Source organism: Cervus elaphus, chromosome 13, assembly GCF_910594005.1.
Source record: "Cervus elaphus chromosome 13, mCerEla1.1, whole genome shotgun sequence".
NCBI lineage: Eukaryota > Metazoa > Chordata > Mammalia > Artiodactyla > Cervidae > Cervus > Cervus elaphus.
Window position 1 is genome coordinate 69618391 of NC_057827.1, and position 20781 is coordinate 69639171.

The 20781-nt window shown below is 44.1% G+C and overlaps 1 protein-coding gene across 7 annotated transcripts in view; it reads left to right on the plus strand.

The window, feature by feature from the left end:
- The first annotated feature begins 5680 nt into the window (after positions 1-5680).
- Positions 5681-20781, plus strand: part of MARK3 (microtubule affinity regulating kinase 3) — a 101747-nt gene continuing 86646 nt past the window's right edge. For all 7 annotated transcript variants that reach the window (XM_043921253.1, XM_043921246.1, XM_043921248.1 and 4 more), the window contains exon 1: positions 5681-5816. In XM_043921253.1, coding sequence (XP_043777188.1) covers positions 5766-5816 — 51 coding nt within the window. In that variant the 5' untranslated portion in view covers positions 5681-5765. The remainder of the gene's footprint in view (positions 5817-20781) is intronic.

The window sequence follows — 20781 nt, forward strand, 5'->3', positions numbered from 1 at the left end:
TAGGCTGTCTGCTGGCCCTCGCAGAGGACAACAGTGTCTTCACGGGGGTGAAGAAAGAATTTAATTCACCAGAGCAGTGAACTAAAAAAATAGCAGCATGTCTGCTCTGACCCCTACTATACTCCCTCGGAGAAGGCAATGGCACCCCACTCCAGTACTCTTGCCTAGAAAATCCCATGGATTGAGGAGCCTGGTGGGCTGCAGTCCATGGGGTCATGAAGAGTTGGACATGACTGAGTGACTTCACTTTCATTTTTCACTGTCATGCATTGGAGAAGGAAATGGCAACCCCCTCCAGTGTTCTTGCCTGGTGAATCCCAGGGATGGGGGAGCCTGGTGGGCTGCCGTCTATGGGGTCGCACAGAGTCGGACATGACTGAAGCGACTCAGCAGCAGCAGCGGCAGCATACCCCCTGCCTCTGGATGTTGAGGAGGGCGGAATCTGGAATGGACTTTGTATTTCCCTGGGTGGTGGCCTCTAAGCACCTGTGACCCAGTTGAGGACACACCTGTCCCTGCCTCCAGGCATGATGATCCCAGATGTCCCACAATCATCACAATTCTTTTTTTTTTTTTAAAAAGAAAGCTAATATTTAAAAAGATAATTTTATTTATTCACTTTTATTTACTTTTAACTTTTTTATTTAAATAAAAATATAAAATTACTTTTATCTACTTTATTATTTATTTACACATTATTTATTTTATTTATTCATTTTTGACCATTCTGGGTTGGTTGCTGCAGGGGCTTTTCTCTAGTTGCAGCTAGCTGGGGCCACTCTAGTTGCGGTGCGCAGGTTTCTCATTGTGGTGGCTTTTCCTGTTGTGGAGCACAGGCTCCAGGCTCAGTAGCTGTGGCTTCCAGGCTCTGCAGCACAGCTTCCACAGTTGTGGGACGCGGGCTTATTTGCTTCGCAGCATGTGGTATCTTCCCGAATCAAGGATCAAACCCGAGTCTCCTACATTGTCAGGCAGATTCTTTACTGCTGAGCTACCATGGAAGCCCCTCCTTCTCTTCTTGACTTTATTTATTCTAAGTGCTCAGCATTCTGTTCCTTATCAGTTACACAGCAACGACAACAACACACTTGCACACACAAGCTGAGGAACGGATCCTGGATCCCGGCAGTTCCCACGCCCTCTCACACCAGAATGGTGCTTGAGAGTGCTGTGCTGTGATGGGCAGGCGGGAGCAGGTCTTTCCACCTCTATCCGAACTAGGTGTGGTGCAGAGAACACAGGCCCGGGGATCAGGAGATCTGACCCCTTGACACTGGTTAGGCTTGCACTTAGCTGCAAAGTAACAGCCATCCTAAACTCTCCTGGCTTGAACAAACGGGGGCTTATTTTTCTGGCATAAGGAGTCTGGAGGAGAGCAGTTTCAGCGCTCGTGCCGTTGCTCTTTCTTTCTGGTGCTGGGGTGGATTGAGTGCTACACAGATTTCCCCACCACACGCCCACAGTAGCTGTGGACAAGGACACAAGTCTGGGGTTTCCGAAATCGGGGCCCATTCTGGCTCTAATGCTAATCAGCTGTGCAACTTCAGACTAGTCACGTCACCTCTCCCAGGCTCAGTTTCTCTTCTGTCCTACAGCAGCAAGGGTAGGACAAGATTATTTTCAAGATGACCCTCCTTCTTGACATGAAAGCAGGCCCTATCTGTGCACATACACAGCTTGGTGTATTTAGTTATATCTTTTCAGTTCAAGGAGCCTGAGATACAACCTATTTTAATATGAAGACAGGAGGGGCTTCCCTGGTGACTCAGTGGTAAAGAATCTGCCTGCTGGCACTTCGGCCTGGAGCGCCTTGGCATTCAGACGTTTGGCTAGGTAGCGGCCGGCGACGCAGCCCGCCCCTGCTTCTAGCTGTGCCATGGCGGACGAGGGGAAGTCATACAACGGTCAGTGCTGGTCCTTGAGCCGGGGAGAGGGGCGATCTGGAGCTTCGCTGGGCAGCGCTGGCCTAGGCCGCAGCGCCGGGGCGGGAGGCCGCGAGGGGCCGGGTGTCCGCGGGGAACGGCGGTGGGTGGCGCGGGCCCGGGGCGAGGCAGTCCGGGCCCTGGCTGAACTCGAGGGTGGGTGCCCGGCTCGTTGACCCCAGAATCTTGGCTTTGTGAGCACCTGCAGCTCGGAGCGGGTGGCTTGGCGGTGGGGTGACTGGATTCCTTTCAACTTTGTGGGTGGTGGATGCCTGTCAGTTCAGTTTGGCGGCTATACTAATGTGAGTCAGTGCCCTGTTCTTGGGCTACTGGTGCCCTATTTTCTACCATGCGTCCAGTCGGTCTTGCCCCCTCCCCCACTGTCCTCAGCTTTGGCTTAATATTTTAGACCTACACATTAACTCAGTGTTCTAGCCAGAACACTACATTGGGTTTAGGTCCAGAGTAGTGGTTAGGAGCACACAACAGCCAAGGTTTCAATTCTGAGTTGGCCATGCCAATCTTGTGTGAGTTAAACACTCAGGACTGATTTTCCACCCCCTTAAGGAGGATAGGAACAGTACCTGTCTCCTAAGTTTGTGTGTGTGTGTGTGTGTGTGTGTGTGTGTGTGTGTGTGTGTGTATGAAACAAGATCGTGTGTGTTGAGCGCCTGACATCGGATAAAGTTCTCAAAAAAAAAAAAAAAAAAAAAGAATCTGCCTGCTAACGCAGGAGACATGGGTTCGATCCCTGATCCAGGAAGATCCCACATGTGACAACTGAACCTGTGCTCTACAACTACACAGCCTGTGCTCTGGAGCCTGGGAGCCGCAACTACTGAGCCCACTTACTGCAACTGCTGAAGCCCGAGCACCCTAGAGCCTGTTCTCCGCAACAGTAAAAGCCACCGTGACGAGAAGCCCAGGCACTGCAACTACAGAGTAGTCCTCACTCACCGCTACTAGAGAAAAGGCCACTCAGCGATGAAGACCCAGCACAGCCAAAAATCAATACATAAAATTATAAAAAAAAAAATGAAGACAGGAAATAGGCATATGAAAAAGGACAGAAGAAGACATTTCAATAACAATTTTCAGATCCTACCCTTCCATCTCTTCCAGACAGATCCTTAGATGTACATAATTTAGGCTACAGAGGGTCCTTTAGACAGAAAAGTGGGTTGTCTTTCTTTTTTTCTCCTCCATTTTGCGTGGAACATGTACACCTTGCCTCCCATTTCCAGGTCTTTATAGTACAATCATATTATTTGACACGAGTGCTATGAAAGTTTCGAAGTGTTTCTTTAATTGTAGCCTTTATGAAAACCAGAAGCATCTTGTTAAGTACTGTCAGCTTCATTTCCTACCTCTTGGCATTCACTGACTCATTATTTAATGTGTGCCTTCAGTGAAAAAAGCATTGAGGTGGAAACCTCACCCGCCAGCCACTTCTCTGGCCAATGTGGAATGTTCTGAATCGTCCAAACCCTTTCTCTCAGCTCCTGCCCCAGGCTGAAACCCTTTTGTGGGTCCTCTGGGTGTTTACGCAGCTGACCTAGTTAACATTCCTGTCATCAGGAGTGCCATGCTGTGTCCAAACCTGGCCTGGGCCTGGCCTACCCCTCCAGTCTCACCACTCACCTCTTGACCTTTACCTAAACCACCACGTTGCTCCTCATCCCCTTCCAGCCACCCTCACCTGGCTAACTCGACTCATGCATTTAGATGCAGCATAACCACCACGCTTCCAGGAAGCTTTCTTGACCACCTTCCCAGGTTGGGGGCCAAATGTGCCTACAGGGACTCCCACGGTCTTGTGCTCACCCACATTTCTCAGTTGAACTGTGTGAAACATACATTTAACTAACAAAAATCCAACCATCTCTGCTTGGCCAAAGAGAGAAAGAGAAGGACATTTTAATTCAAACAGGGCAATCTTTGGCCTGAACACTTTCCTGAGAGGAAGCAATGGAAGCCCTGACTGCATCTTAGTACTCCTATGTCCTAACATTGTGAGCATCTGTCCTTTCTGGAAGTGATTCTGGTGTTTAAAGACATATATGTCGCACAGGGCAGGAAATGTCCCAGACAGAGCAAGCGGAGTCACATCCTGGGGGACCAAAGGAGAAAACATTAAAAATAGAAAAAGAAAAGCAGGACATACCCACCACAAGCGCTTTTCTTTTATAAGTTTTAGGATACGAGTTCAAATCCCAGCCTTGCAGCTAACCAACTTGAGTATTTTGGTCACGTCACTGTAACCTGTTTAGACTTGGGATCACTAGGTGTGTCTGCCCATCTTAGAGGGTTACCCCGAGGCTTAAATGAGCTAACAGATGTATGGAACCCACAAGGTGGACTCTCGGTAGCAGATCACTGTTACTCCAGCTCCTTCCGCCCTGGCCTCTCAGAACCCCGCACTGAAGTATTCCATCCACCGCAGGCCACTCTGGGCAGGTCCACGCGTTACAATCAGAGGCTCAGGAGCTAGGACGGGTTGCAGGGGAGGTTCTATCTCCAACGTCTCAGCCTGCAAGCGTCCACTGAACTCCGACCCAAGGTGGGGCCCGGGAACGAAGAGTCCGGTTATAACCCTCCCCCCGACGGAGATTTAGGCAGTAGTCCCAGGGGGACTCTAGGGCTCCCGGCCCCCTTGTAGCACTCCTCTGCAAGCTGCGTCCGGGTCTATCTCCCTCCCGACCGCGAGTTCCTCGTGGGCGGGACGGGCCTGCCGCCCTCAGGATGCTGAGCTCAGCCTAGGGCTGCTCAGCGTGCCGGGGGCAGGAAAGGTGACTGAGTTCACGGTTCCCGGGTCACCGGTAACGATGCAGGAACTCGGCTCCTCCCCGCAGCCCTGGCCCCATAACTACTGTCACGGCTCCATCTGCATGCAGCGCGCTCCCAGCTTTTTTTGAGGGACGCGACCTCGGCTGTTGCACACAGCAGACGCTCCATCAACACTACAAACGCCAGTCCAACAGTCTTAGCTCAGGCCGCCGCCCAGGACCATTTGCCGGCTCCTTCCCGACGACCGCGTGCTCAGGAGGCCGGGAACCCGCCGCCCCAGCCACCCGCGGGTACCAGCCAGCCCTTCCCTGCCATGGGCACCGCCCCCTCGGCCGGGGAGTCGCCCCTAGCAACAGCAGTCCGGCCGGCTTCCTCGGGCCGCGCTGATTGGCCGAACTCCGGGAGGCGGCGGTGTCGTCACTTCCGGCATCCGGAGGCAGCAAAGGAAGCCGAGAGGCGGCCATCTTGGGTCCGTGAGGCTCGAAGGTGCCGGGAGCGGCGGTGTAGGCAGCCACCGGGCGGAGGCTGAAGCGGAAATAGAGCCGGAGGGAGAAGAGTAGCCAGGCGCAGGCGCCGCTTCCGCAGTTCCCTCCATGGTCGGCGCCCGCAGCTCGCGGGGACCTGTCTCGCACTCCACATCCTCTTCTTCAGGGGCCGCCGGCGGCGCTGTGTGGAGGCTCAGGCGCTGAAATCCGCGGCGCGACGGGCGGGGGCGGAGGAGGAGGCGAGGGGGTCCGGGCCTGCGGGGCGCCCTGAGGCGCGGGGACGCCGGCGGGCCGAGCCGCAGCCCGCCGCCGCCGCCGCCGCCGGCGGCCCGGCCCCGCCACCGCCGACCGCGGGGCTCCTCGGCGCGGCCGCCGGGGCCGGGGGAGCATGAGCCCCGCGACCCTCCGGGGGACGGCCCGGGCCCGGCCCGGGTTCTAGACGGCCGTGGGGGAGGGGAGCCGCCCTCCCGCGGCGCCTCTCCGGAACCGCCGGGCTCTCCTCGCCGCGACGCCGGCCCCGGGGCCGCGCTGTTTTGTTTCGCCCTCGCGTTGTCAAGTGAAGTGAAGTAAAATGTCCACTAGGACCCCGTTGCCGACGGTGAATGAACGGGACACTGAGAACGTGAGTAACCTCGGCGGCCGCTCGGGTTGGGTCTCGGCGCGCCGCCCCCGGGAGCGCGGCCGCATCCCTCTCCTCGCCACCTGGGGTCCGGTGGGCGGCCCGTTTCCTGAACGCGCGGGGCGGGAAGCGCATCCGTGACTACGCCGGGTGCTCTCTCGGAAGCGAAGCGTTGAGGCTGCACCGTGGCCGGCCGCGGTCCTGAGAGGCGGTGGCCGCGCAGTGGGCTCTCAGAGCGTGTGTCGGGTCTCCGCTACCAGACTCTTTTCAGATGAAGTAGGCAGCTCTTGAGAGGCTCTCGGGTTAAAAACGGGTTCGTGGTGTTGACTGAACGTACTTGATTGGACCAAGTGGACTGTCCTTTATGCCTCGTTCTGTAAATCGTCTGCAGCTGAGTTCAGTGACAGTCGCTAGAAGTAAACGTCCTCTGAGGGATCTTTTCGGCCCCCTTAGGTGGAACTCCAGAGCTATTCAGAAATTCTTGGAGAGAGTTTAGACTTATCGAGTAGCAGCCGGGTTTCCAGACGAATCTGTTTTGAAGGAGTTAGTTGAGCACCTTTCAAATGAGGGTGTGTTGTCAAGCTGCCTGCCTCGCACTGCCTAGCCGAGGGTTACCCACTCTGGGCTTAGCTCTTCTCCTTCCGGAAAAGAACTTGGCTTAGATGAGCTCTTTGGTCTATCCTGGCACTTACATTTTATGATTCTGTAAAAGGAACCTTGGCTTTTGTTCTTGTGAACTTTTTAAAAAGGCAAGGAACAGCAGTTTTAGTGACTGACAACTTGTAGTAAAAATTCCATTCGAGAAATGTTGACTCTGTCCCAGTGCGATTGGAACTCTTTTCTAGCTCTGGCTTCAGGACTGTTCCAGTCTAGCTGTGAGTTATCTTCTGTTAAAAACAAAAACATCTAGGTGGGGAGGGAGGGATGGACATGTACACACTACTGTGTGGATAACCAGCAAGGACCTAATGTATAGCGCATGAAACTCTGTTCAATGTTGTGGGGCAGCCTAAATGGGGAGGGGAGTTTGGGGGAGAACGGATACATGTATAGGTATGGTTGAGTCCCTCTCACCTGAAACTATCATAGCTTTGTTCATCGGCTATACCCCAATACAAAATAAAAAGTTTTAAAAAAATCTAGAAAATAACTTGTAAAGAAACTTCACTGGCCTTTTATTATAAGTGTTATGAGGTAATTCCTGGCAAGAAAATGCTGTCACTTAGGAAAAGCTTCCTTGCTCTGCCTGTTTTCATGCTTTCAATAACGTCCTGAGACCTTGTGACTTAGTGGTATCAAATACCTTCATTTCAATCTTCAAAATGCCACTTATTTGCTGGATAACCATTAGGTGATTTAATCTGTTTATGTAAATCTTGGCCTAAAGCATCCCTTTAGTATATTAATGGATGATATTTAATGCTCTTTAACCTGGTAAATCAGTAGCACAGTGATGTATGTACCTTTCCATTATATGGATTAGGAAATTACATAAAAAGCAGTAGAAAATCTAGACAAGGTGAATTGGTGAATTTCATTTTCTCATAGAACCTAATTCTTCATTGTTTTCTTGTTCTTTGTGTAGAGTGGAGCAGGCAAAAATGTGAGTTAACTTGCATCATTGACTTTCACTCAGAGAAGCACAATCTTACATTGAACCAGAGCAGGAGGTCCATACTTCCTATTTTGTTACTATTATTTTTCTATTTTTTGACTGCACTGCGTGGCATGTGGGATCTTAGTTCCTTCACCAGGCGTGGAACCTGGGCCCCCTGCAGTGGATTCGGGGAGTAACCACTGGACCACCAGGGAAGTCCCAGGAGCTCCATAATTTCTAAGTAAACTATAATCAGAAACAATGATAGCAGATTTGTGATAATGAAGGGTTTACACCAAATGGGTCTTTACTGGTTCTCTGTTGAATTTGTTGAATTATGGTGTAATCTTTGTGTGTCATTAGAAATTACTAACTTTAAAAAAAATGTAGGGTATGGAGTGTGCCTTTATTTTCTTGGAATGTATTTAAAATTGAATTTCTGACAGTGGTAAAATAGAGGTTTGTAGCACATCATTGCATTATTTCTCCATGCCCTCTTTTTAACTCTGGTGTTGACATGTTCTGAAAGTAGTTGTATATCTTTCACAGTGTGATACCTTGTGTGGTGTTTCATGTCTGGCATATACCATATTATTTACCTGATACTACTGAACTGAGTATTAGACTTCCTGCCAATTGAGTAATGAGGGTTCAAGAATGAATGGGAGTTCTCAGTCTGATGGGCAGCTCTTTTAAGTTGTGTATGTTGAGATAGAACATTCACTCTTCCCAAGTGTGCAGTTTGATGAATTTTGACAAATGTATGGTTATGTAATCACTATCACGGTCAGGTTAGAGAACGTGTCCATTGCCCAGAAAGGTGCCCTGTTTCTCTTCACAATTCCCTCTCCCTTCCCCCAATTGTTGGCAACTATGGATCTGTTACCTGTCTCTCTAGTTTTCCTTTTCTACAATGTTACTTAAATGGTGTCAAAGAGCGTATAATTTTGTGGCTAGCATCTTTAATTTGGCATAATATTTTTGAGAGTTACTTGTTTTTGTGTGTGTATCAGTAGTTCATTCCTTTTTATTGCTGAGTAGTAAGTAGTTCATTGTTCGGGTGTATAACAGTTTTTTTTTTTTTTTTAATCCGTTCACCAGTTGATGGACAATTTTGGCTGATATGACAGTTAGCTTTGTCTTTATATTTTGTAAAAAAAAGTCCATTTTGCCTACCCCAGGAATCTTCTTTAAATTTTAAATAATTATATATAATTGTGTAAAAAATGTTGCTTATAGGTCAAGAATAATAAAAGGCAGATAATTTGCAAAAAGAAAATTCTCTTCATACTAGTACACTACTCTGTTTTCATTTGATTTCCAGATTTGAATATCCACCTTTAGCTGATAGACTGTTACCAAATTATTTTTAAAACTTAAAAGGATTAAAAAAAAACCTCAAAAGGACTAGTCAAACAGTTGGACCTAATGAGGATGTTGAGGCTCAAAAAGGTGACAGGAGCTGCTTGCAACTATTGACTTTAGCAGCAGAGCATCTACTAGGCCTCAGATCTCCATCCCAGCCCTCTCTGCTTTTTCGTGTATCAGGCTGTTTCTCTAAATTTTATGTAGTAATTATTCAACTAGGGAGATGCAGTTGTACCAATACATAGAGTATAATTAAAAGTAGACTTTTAAAAATATTTTTCTATGGAAAGCAAATAAAGAGAATTTAATGGGAATTTATCAATGGTTCTCAACTGGGGACAAGTTTGGCCCACAGTGGACATTCGACAGTGTTGGTTTTGGTTGTCACAACTGAAGAGGGTTGCTACTGACCAGGAATGCACCTAAACATTTTACAGTACACTGCACAGTGCCCCCTACCCCGTCAAAGAAATAGCCAAAATGTCAATAGAGCCAGAGTTTGGAAGCCCTGTTATATAGTTAGCACCCCCCCCATTCCTGTGTACTCAGCAGCTCAGTGACCAGACTAATTTTATATGTTCTGTCCCCAGGAATCAAGCTCAGTACATATCATTTCATCTCTAAAGCTTTTAGAAGAGATAAAGCTTCTTTAAAAAATGTAATCTTAATCCTTTGTCACAATTTTTTAATATCGAATATCCAGTTAGCAGTGTTCAGGTTTCCTCAGTTTTTTTTTTTAAAACACTTCGTTCAAATTGGAGTCTATATTGGGTCCACATATTATAGATGAGTAATATGTGAAACAAGTGCTTTTTTAACTTTTTTATTTTTTATTTATTTATTTATTTTTAACAAGTGCTTTTTTTTAAAGGCAACAAAAAGTTTGCATTTTAGTTTATGTTCCACAGTCGACTTGTATAGAGGTCATGAACAGATTACGTCTGTGTACTGGTAAATTTGAAATGTATTTTCCACTTACATTTCAAAGCATATGACACTTTGTAAGTAAGCCTGGGTTACTTGCCAAAGTACCGGAGGCCCTGGAGTACTTTGCCAGTTAAACAGCTCCTGGTCTGTGCACATTGTGTCCTTACTTATTGCATTATTTGTTAATGCAGACAGTCATCAGAATTTCTTATCTCTGTGAAATAATAAACTGATGTTGTTATTGTCCAGCCAGCCACTGGCAGCTTGACTGTTACCCTGCTCAGACCTGAGTGCCTGCTCTGTGTGTGGCACTGTGCTAGGCTCCATGGAGGATATGCCTAGGAACTCCATCACTCCTCTGCCTCTGGGCTCCCAGTCCCCGAAGAACACACCACCCCGAGCTTTGTGAAACTAGCCCGCTAACTCTCAAACTGGAGCAAACACTGGAGGGCTTATGGAAGCTCTGATGGCCGGACTCACCCCCAGACCTTGATTGTAGCTTTGGGGCCCTAGAGTTTGCGTTTCTAACAAGTTCTACCTGATGATGTTAATGCTTCAGATCTAGGAACCACACTTTAAAGAATTGCTGTGTTAGTGAAGCCTTCAGTGAAGGCTTGCTGACTAAATTATGTTCCTTTAGATTGTATTGTGACTAAAGAAGAGGTTTCAGTGGTTTCAATAACATTTTCAGGTTCCTTGAGTTTTAAAATTGGTTCTTTGTTGAAAGTGAGGTTATCGAGAATAAAAATAGTTACTGGTTGTTGAATACTATGTATCAGGCAACAGTACTAAGTACTTTATATAATATTTAATTTAAAACATGTCGTGTGATTTCATTTAATCTGCTTAACTTCCAAGTACAACTGTCTATGGAATCAAGCGGTTTGGGCCTTAAAAAAAAGGGTTGATCTCTGAAGAATTAGTGTTTTTTATTGGGCAAAGTGTTTGGGAAAAGATCTTACTCAATTTGAGAGTTGTTTTCATTTCTTTTTTATGTAAATTAGGTGAAGGTGGAAATTTTCAGTGAGTAGAATATTTGTCGTTTTGAGTGTGTGTGTGTAGGCTTGGTTGTGTCTGACTTCTTTGCAACCCCATGGGCTGTATAGCCTTCCAGGCTTCTCTGTGAAGTTTTCCAGGCAAGAACACTGGAGTGGGTTGCCATTTCCTACTCCAGGGGATCTTCCTGACTCAGGGATCGAACCCTCATCTCCTGTGTCTCCTGCAGTGGCAGGTGGGTTCTTTACCACTGCTCCATCTGGGACACCCCTTTGATTGTGTAGTGCATGATTATTTGTATTGTAATTACTTTTAAGAGATTCATACACAGTTTAATATGAATTACTAGTACCTGTTTGTTACCTTTAATTTCAAAGAGGATTGCTCTGGATTCTAAAACATGGCTAGATTTTATCCCTGGAATTTGTTTCCAAGCTGGAAGTAAGAGTCAAGGACTATAGCCACTTCTGATCACCACTGGGAAGATTAAAGTATAAATTAACTTGTCTCCCATCCATTTTAAACTTTCAAAATAATGAGAAAACAGATCTCTTCCTTGGGAATCTCCCAACTTTAATGTTGTCTTACACAGAAATTTAAAGAATGTGCTTGGAATTGATCTACAAGTAGTCACAAAGGGTTTGTGCTGACCCACATGCACCTGCCTGTACAGTAATTGAGAGGGCAGAAGTTGGCACTGGAAGAAAATGACTTTTTTGAGGCAAGTCCAGCTTTTTCTTCAAACTAGATTCTTTAGCACTGCCCTTAGGTCACCTGAGCTGCTTGGCGATGGTTGGTTAGTCCTACACAATCTTGTGTAGAGTAGATAAGGCATTGTTTCTACCTCATTGTATCTGGGTTACCTGGGATCTTGGTTTTCAGAGCTGAAGCTTGAACAAAGCTTAAGATGTTTTGTTTGTGTTTCTCACTAATAGGCAGTTGCTTGGGGCGGGGGTGGAGGTTAGATATTGTGGGATTTGTGTTGTTCATTTGCCTAGTTATGTCTTTGACTCTTTGTGACTCTGTAGACTGAGCACACCAGGCCTCCCTATCTCCCAGAGTTTGCCCAAGTTCATGTTCGTTGTATCGGTGAAGCTGTCCAGCTTTCTCATGCTTTGACTCCCTCTTTTCCTTCTGCCCTCAATCTTCCCCAGCATCAGGGCCTTTTCCAATGAGTTGTCTGTTTACATCAGGTGACAAAAATACTGGAGCTTCAGCTTCAGCATCAGTCCTTCCAGTGAATATTTAGGGTTGATCTCCCTTAAGATTGGCTGGTTTGATCTCCTTGCTGTCCAAGGGACTTTCAGGAGTCTTCTCCAGCACCACAGTTTGAAGGCACCCGTTCTTTGGCGTTCTGCCTTTTTTATGGTCCAGTTCTCACGACTGCACATGACCATTAGGACATTTTATATGAAAATCTATTTTGGGAGAGTTTCATATGAAGTTTGAGTAAGCTGAACTCAAGGGTCTTATTCTAGAATTTTATATAGCCCCATTCTTTTTGTAGTCAGTACCTTTATGACTTCATTGACCACAGTAGCAGATTAAAATGAGAATCCCAGAGAGGAGTAAACGTAGAACAATTTCCTAACACAGCCTTCCACTCTTAGCCTTACCATTCTTTGTCCAGAAGCATAATTTAAGCTGGGCAGGCAACTTTTATTTTTGAAGGCACATGAGGTGTTTTTGGTGGCACTCCATTCACATACTGTCTCCATCTCTTTCCGTGTCTTCCTTCCCTTGCGTAGTCCTTGCCTGTCCCAGACTTGCCTTGGTATTCATAGGCATGTGTTAGCTTCACTAGTGGAATGGACTAAAGGAGTTTATATAGTGTTTTTCTTAAAAGAAGGTTACCTTCTAGACATTAAAGATTTTCAATGATAAAGAACCTTCGACATACTATGGTAATGTATTCTAGTTTCTTTTTCTTTTTCTGTTAACTTAGGTCAGGTGCTTAACAGTTATTTCCTGCTTATTATATAGTTATCCTACTTATTATTGCTGTGGAACTAGCCACTCCACAACTTAGTAGTGTAAAACAACAACTGTTTCATTATACTCACAGATTTTGTGTGAGTAGTGTAATTCAAATGGAAATGACTTATATCTGGGACTTCACTTGGGGTATCATGAAAGGCTTGGGGATTTGAACAGCTGGGTTGAAAGATGCATATCGTAAGTGAAAGTGAAAGTCGCTCAGTCGTGTCTGACTCTTTGCGACCCCATGGACTATATACAGTCCATGGAATTCTCCAGGCCAGAATGCTGGAGTGGGTAGCTATTCTCTTCTCCAGGAGAATCTTCCCAACCCAGGGATTGAACCCAGGTCTCCTGCATTGCAGGCAGATTCTTTAGCAGTTGAGCCACCTAAGACTACTTCTTAATCTGGCACATTGACAGGTATTGTTAAAAGGCTGCTGGGGCTCTTGGTCAGAGCCATTGCGTGGGCCTCTCCAGCATGGAGACCTCAGTGTGATCAGACTCGAGGTGGCTTGATACTTCAGCAAACAAGACAGAGCTGCTTGCCTTTTATGGCCTATTCTCAGAAGTCGCATAGTATCAGTTCTTAAAATGCTAAAGCATTCCTGGACGCCCAGATTCAAGTGGAAGGGACGTAGCCCTTTCCTTGTAACGGGAGTCAGAGACTTTGGGGTCATGTTTTCCAGCCACTATAATAGTAACTCTTTGAGTTTATAATCTGACCTAGCATTTTTTGTGTGCCCTTGGACAAGTTTTTAACTTCTTCATGTGTCATCTATAAAATAAGATTTTACCTCATCTATAAAATGGGATTGGTGGTAGCAGTCAGCTCATGGGGCTGTTATAACACCTTCCATGCCGTGGCCTGCCCTGCCTCTCTGTTCTCATCTCCTGCCTCGTCTCACTCACTGCGTCCATAGACCCGGGGATCTTCTTGCTGTTCTTTGAAGACACCAGGGACACTCCAGCCTCAGTGCCTTGGCGTTGGCTCTTCTCTTTGTCCGAACACTTTTCTTCCGGGTACCCTCATGGCTAATTCTCTCACCTTCTCTTTTCAAGCCTCACCTCAGTGAGGTTTGCTCTAACCATTGATGGCCCTCCCAACCCCCCTAACCCTGATCTAGTGTCCCCCCCCCCCCATTGCATTGTCACCTTTAGCATAGTATATAGTTTATTTATTTCTTAGGTTTATTGTGTTTTGTCGATATCCTCTGGCATACTGAACACTCCATGAGAGAAGGAATATTTGTTTTGTTTATTGATACTATTTCAAATACCTAGAACATGCTGGTCATTTATTACAGGTGATCAGTAAATAAATATTGGTTGAATTAGTGATTAAATGGGACAGTATGGGTAAAGCATTTAGAATGGTGCCTGACACATAGTAAGTAATAGATAAATGCTAGCCATCATTAATGCTTGTTTATTGGTGTTTTCATCTCATCTCTATGTTGTCATTTCTTCATCTCTCATGTCCTGTGTCTTCAGCCTCTTTTTTCTGTAGTTCCAATGAATTCATCATCTTTCTCCTTTTTTAAAACCTCAGATAGCTTTCTTAAAGTGAGGCTTAATGGAAAGAGTCTGGGCTTGGAAGTCAGAGTTAAAGATGGGAGCCTAAGACTGTGGTTGAGGGAGAGATTCTGAAGACACTTCTGAGGTGGAGTGGACCAGATGTGGAGCCAAAAAGAAGCAGCAGCAAAATATGAGAGAAATTTGGATTTGGAGTTAGAGGCTTGTGTTTGAACCTGGTCTTCCAATACTAATACAAGTAATTTGACCATGGGCAAGTTAATTACTTGTCTGTGCCTCATTTAAAATTTTTTAATATAATTAAAAACTTTAATTAATATAATTGACATGTAGCATCATATTAGTTTCAGGTGTACAACATAATGATTTGATATTTGTATATGTTGTGAAATGATCACCAAAATGAGTCTAGTTAATATTCATCACCACATATAATTAAGCGTTTTTTTCTGTTCACGAGAATCTTAGAATCTACACTCTTAGCTACTTTCAAATATATAATTTAGTATTATGTATTCAATATAATATAATCAGCATGCTATACATTATATCTTTTTATTTAACAGAAGAGAGTTAACATCATCTATTCAGGGTTGTTGTGACTGAAGAAACTAACCCCAAAAAGTGCTTGGCCCAGTCTGCTCCACATGATGAGGATTCTGAATGTAAATGTCGAAGTCCCTCTTCAGGTAGCTTTTGTAGTGTTATTCTAGAAAGCTGGGTAATCTGAACTTTGGTTCATTATTCAAAGTTACGGACCCACCTTTCTAGTTCTGTTTTTTCTAACTGTTCACCTATTCTCCTTGACTTTTCACCTAGCAGTTTCACACCTGCTGGTTGCCAGGTCTTGTGTTCTAAGAATACAGAGAGAATTCTTACCATCAAGGAGCTCTTAGTCAAGTACTTCAGTGTAGGAATTAACTAAAGCAAGGGGATGCAAGACAGAAGTGCCAGCCTAGTCAAGAACAGAAAGAGAAGAAATTTCCAGCAGTCATGATGTCAAGGAATTAAGCCAATTTTTTTTCAGTGTTAGAGGTGTGTGAAAGAATTGTGAGAGGTGAAATTGGCTAGACCATCAGGTTAAGGGATGTCTCTCCCGGCACCCTCCAGGCTTTTTAAGCTTTCCTTGTGCTCATGTCTGGCTTGAAATGGCCTTCATCTTCCTTTAAAACTCTGCTACTTGTCTTTCAAAGACTCCATCCCCATTTTTTCCCTTCATCCTGGACATCAATTTTTCCTTCATCTTGCCCAAACATGGTCATGTTGTCTGTGTGCTTAGAGCTGCATTGTCCAGCACAGTAGCTACCAGCTATGTGTGGCTACTGAGTCCTTGAAATGTGACTGGTCTGAGTTAAGATGTCTTGTGAATAGAAAGTATATTCCATATTTTAAAGACAATGTGAAAAAAAGAATGTAGAATCTTACTCTTTTTATATTAGGTGTTGAAATATTTGGGGATATATTTTTAAAAATAAATTAAAAATTGAATAAAATTAACCTATTGCTTTAATAGAAAGATGAAAACTTCACATATTTCTCACAAACCTGTTGGATGGTGCTTGGAGTAGTCACACTTTGATTTTCTCATGGGGCAGGGATTGCCCCTGGTTTCAGTTACTGTTCTCCGTTAGCTCCCCAGCTAAACTGTGTGCATATGTTCTATTTGTTTTATTCCTCTGTAGAACCTGTTATTTAATGAGTACTTAGCATATAATTAACTGGTCAGAAGCTACTGAGTCAGTTTTCTTTAGCTGCAATTTGTGCTTTATTCTTCTGAGGGTAAGTCAAGTAAATTTATTTTTCAGTATGTTTCATTATTACGATGCTTCATCTGCCATACCAGTAATCAGTTCAGTTGAGTCACTAAGTCGTCGTGTTCAACTCTTGTGACCCCATGAACTGCAGCACACCAGGCTTCTCTCTCCATCACCAACTCCCGGAGCGTGCTCAAACTCACGTTCGTCGAGTCGGTGATCCCATCCAACCATCTCATCCTCTGTCGTCTCCTCCTCTTGCCTTCAATCTTTCCCAGCACTAGGGTCTTTTCAAATGAGTCCGTTTTCACAACAGGTGGCCAGAGTATTGGAGTTTCAACTCCAGCATCAATCCTTCCAGTGAATATTCAGGATTGATTTCCTTGAGGATTGACTGGTTTGATCTCCTTGCAGTACAAGGGAGTCTCAAGAGTCTTCTCCAACACCACAGTTCAAAAGCATCAATTCTTTGGTGCTCAGCTTTTTTTATGGTCCAGCTCTCAACATCCATATTGATTACTGAAAAAACCATAGGTTTGACTAGACGGACCTTTGTTGCCAAAGTAATGTCTCTGCTTTTTAATATGCTATCTAGGTTGGTCATACCTTTTCTTCCAAGGAGCAGGCATCTTAATTTCATGGCTGCAGTCACCATCTGCAGTGATTTTGGAGCCCAAGAAAATAAAGTCTTTGTCACTGTTTCCATTGTTTCCCCATCTCTTTGCCATGAAGTGATGGGACTGGATGCCATGATCTTTGTTTTTTGAATGTTGAGTTTTCAGCCAGCCTTTTCACTTTGATCAAGAGGCTTTTTGGTTCCTCTTTGCTTTCTGCCGTAAGGGTGGTGTCATCTGCGTATTTGGGGTTATTGATATTTCTCCCAGCAATCTTGAGTCCAGCTTGTGCTTCGTCCAGTCCAGCATTTCCATGATGTACTCTGCATATAAGTTAAATAAGCAGGGTGATGGTGTACAGCCTTGTTGAACTCCTTTCCCAATTTGGAACCAGTCCGTTGTTCCGTGTCGGGTTCTAACTGTTGCTTCTTGACCTGCATACAGATTTCTCAGGAGGCAGGTCAGTTGGTCTGGTATTCCCATCTCTTTAAGAATTTTCCAGTTTGTTGTGATCCACACAGTCAAAGACTTTGGCATAGTCAGTAAAGCAGTAGTAGATGTTTTTCTGGAACTCCCTTGCTTTTTCAATGATCCAATGGATCTTGGCAGTTTGATCTCTGGTTCCTCTGCCTTTTCTAAATCCACCTTGAACATCTGGAACTTCTCGGTTCACATACTGTTGAAAGCCTCACTTGGAGAATTTTGAGCATTGCTTTGCTAGTGTGTGAGATGAGTGCAATTGGGTGGTAGTTTGAGCATTTTTTGGGATTGCCTTTGTTGGGGGTGAAATGAAAACTGACCTTTTTAGCCCTGTGGCCACTGCTGAGTTTTTCAAATTTGTTGGCATATTGAGTGCAGCTCTTTCACAGCATCATCTTTTAGGATTTGAAATAGCTCAGCTGCAATTCCATCACCTCCGCTAGCTTTGTTCGCAGTGATGCTTCCTAAGGCCTGCTTGACTTCAGACTCCAGGATGTCTGGCTCTAGGTGAGTGATCACACCATCGTGGTTATATGGGTCATTTAAGATCTTTTTTGTGTAGTTCACTTCTGTGTATTCTTGCCACCTTTTTTAAAAAATACTTTCTGCCTCTGTTAGGTCCTATTGGGTCCTAATACCAGTAATAAGCATTTTATTACAAATGAAACCAAGTTGGCTGATTTTATGCATATGAACAATAATAGTTCCCCTTCCCTATTATTCATATTCTTGGAAACATTTTCATAAACTCAGCTGCAGAAGTCACATCTTGATGAGTGTAAGGCTGTTCTCTTTATTCCTGTTAATCCCTATATATCATGTCCCTTATCTTCCCAAGATGTTAGTGTTCTTATGTGTGTTCTTAAACCTGTATGTTTTGTGCTTTGTGTGAATATTCCAGTCTCATCTATGCATCAAACCTGTTGCCTCTAACTGTAGAATAGCACTTCTGTGGTATGAGTCTGCCACATTTTACCTACTTGCCAGAGGTTAGAGGCAACATAAAAGATACCCTATGGCTTTATAGAATATTGTAATCTTTGTATCTTTATATGTATATGCCTATCAAACTTTTTGTGTTAAATTAAGTTTAGACTTAAAATTGTAAGATTAGTACAGAGTACATATATACTTTTCACTCAGTTTCCCCTGATGTTGAACACATAGATACCAGTGAACCAGTAAAGTTGCTCAGTCGTGTCCGCCTCTTTGCGATCCCATGGACTGTAGCCTACCAGGCTCCTCCATCCATGGGATTTTCCAGACAAAGAGTACTGGAGTCGGTTGCCATTTCCTTCTCCAGGGATCGAACCCAAGTCTCCTGCGTTCCAGGCAGATGCTGTACTGTCTGAGCCACCAGGGAAGCCCAAACCATGGTACAGGTATGAAAACTAGGGAACTGACACTGGTCCAGTACCCTTACCAAGGGCTGCAGAACTTATGTGAATTGTCACCTGCTTTTCTCCAGGGTTCTTTCTCTGTTTCAAGATCCAGTCAAATATCCCACAATTTAAGTTTGTCAAATGTTTCCTCAGAATTAGATTAAGGTTATATCCTTTTGGCAAGAATGCCACAGAAAAGATGCTGTGTTGCTTTTGAGGGTACAGTGTGATGCAGGTATGTCTTGTTACTGGTTTTAACCTTGATCACTTTTTATTTCTGAGCTTTATTTAACTCTTTTTCAAGGCTGACCTGGTAGCCATGAAATATTTGTCCATGTACACTTTAGAGTAAGTTTAAAATTACTCATAAACTACTAGCTGGAAATGTTAATTGAGATTGCCTTGAACTTACAGATAAATTTGGGTAGATTGTATAATATTATCTGTCCAAGACTGTGGAATTCCCATTTTACAGTATATAGGATATCTTTTATGTCTTTTATTAAAAATTTAAGGCTTTGTCCAGGGAGCTCTTGCATAGTCTTTTAAGTTAATTTCTACCTACTTTTTAGTTTTTATTGCTATTGTGAAGGTTAGTTTTTAGTTAAATTTTGTGGTAGGTTACTACTCGTGTAGGGAACATTTGTTATAGGTTGATCTTGCACCTTGCTAAGCTCTCTCTTGAGTTCCAGTGGTATTTCCATTTCTTTTGGTTTGCAGGTAGTTTATATCATCTACAAATAATGACATTTTTTCTCTCTTTTTAAGATTCTTTTTTTTCTTTTTTTTTTTTTTTAAGATTCTTATAAATTTTTCCTAAAAGTACTAGCCATGAGCTCCAATTTTTTGTTAAATAACGATAGTGATAATAGGCAGCTTTGTCTTGTTTCTGATCTTAAGAAAGTGATTCTAAGTTTCTCTGTTTAGGACTTCCCTGGTGGTCCAGTGTTAAGAATCCGCCTGCCAATGCAGGGGCACGGGTTTGATCCCTGGTCTGGGAAGACTCCACATGCCATGGGGCAGCTAAGCCCATGCACCACAACTGCTGTAGAGTCTGTGCTGCGCAACCAGAGAAGCCACTGCAGTGAGAAGCCCGTGCACCACGACTGGAGGGTAGCCCCAGCTCTCCGCAGTTAGAGATAGCCCACACGCAGCAGTGAAGACCCAGTGCACCCAAAAAATAAAAAATAAAGTCTCTCTGTTTAGTGTAATATTTGTTAAAGGGTTTTTGGTCTGTGATTTTTGTCAGATTGAGAAAGTTCTATTCTATTCCCAGTTTGCTAAATTTTTTAAAACACAGGTTATTCAGTCTTAACAGGTATTTTTCCTTCAGTGAATGAAATAACTGCTCAGTTGTTTTCAAAAGTAAATTTTGACTTTGTGACTATCTCTAAAGTACAAAATACTTGAGAAACAGGTTTTTACTGTCATAGTTTGGCTTTGTAGACCCCCCCCCCACTTTTGTAGATTTTCCCCCCCCCACTTTTGAAAATCCTGCCCATGTGTTAACGAGGTGGCTTGTTATTTAGAAAGGATGTGTGGGCACACACATTTTATAGAAGAGGCTAAGCTCTGTTCAGGAAAAGTTAAGATACAGCATAAAGTTGTTGTTATAAACATTTAAACCTGTTTTCTTAAGTAGGCCCCTCAAATTTCAGGTTGGTGCTTTAGCAGGTAGATCCAAGGGCAAACCTGGAATCATACACTTTAAAAAATCATATAGTTAAAAAATTTTTTTAGTGTGCATGTGTCTAAGGTATATTCTCATTTGTGTCATCACAAGCACACTAATTTATATTCTATGGCTCTTTTTTCCCCTCTAGGTTTCCTTTTTTTTTTTTTTTATTAATTTTTATTGGAGTATAGTTGATTTACAACGTTGTGTTAGTTTCTGCTGTCCAGCAGAGTGAATCAGTTATGCGTACATCTGCTCTTTCTTAGATTTTATTCCCATGTAGATGATTACAGAGTTTTGCATAGTTTCCTGGGCGGTACTGTAGGTTCTTACTAGTTACCTGTTCTACTACAGTCGTCTGCATATGTCAGCCCCAGTCTCCTCGTTTGTCCCCCACCCACCTTCTCCCTCTGTAACCATAAGTTTGTTTTCTACGTGTGTGACTCTGTTTCTTTTTGATAAATAGGTTCATTTGTACCATTTCTTTATATTCCACATACAAGTGATAACACATGATAGGTGTCATTCTCTGTCTGACCTACTTCACTCAGTATGACAGTCTCTAGGTCCATTCATGCTGGTGCAGATGGCATTGTTTCATTCTTTTTTTTTTTTAATGGCTGAGTAATACTGCATTATGGGGCTTCTCAGTTGGCGTGGTG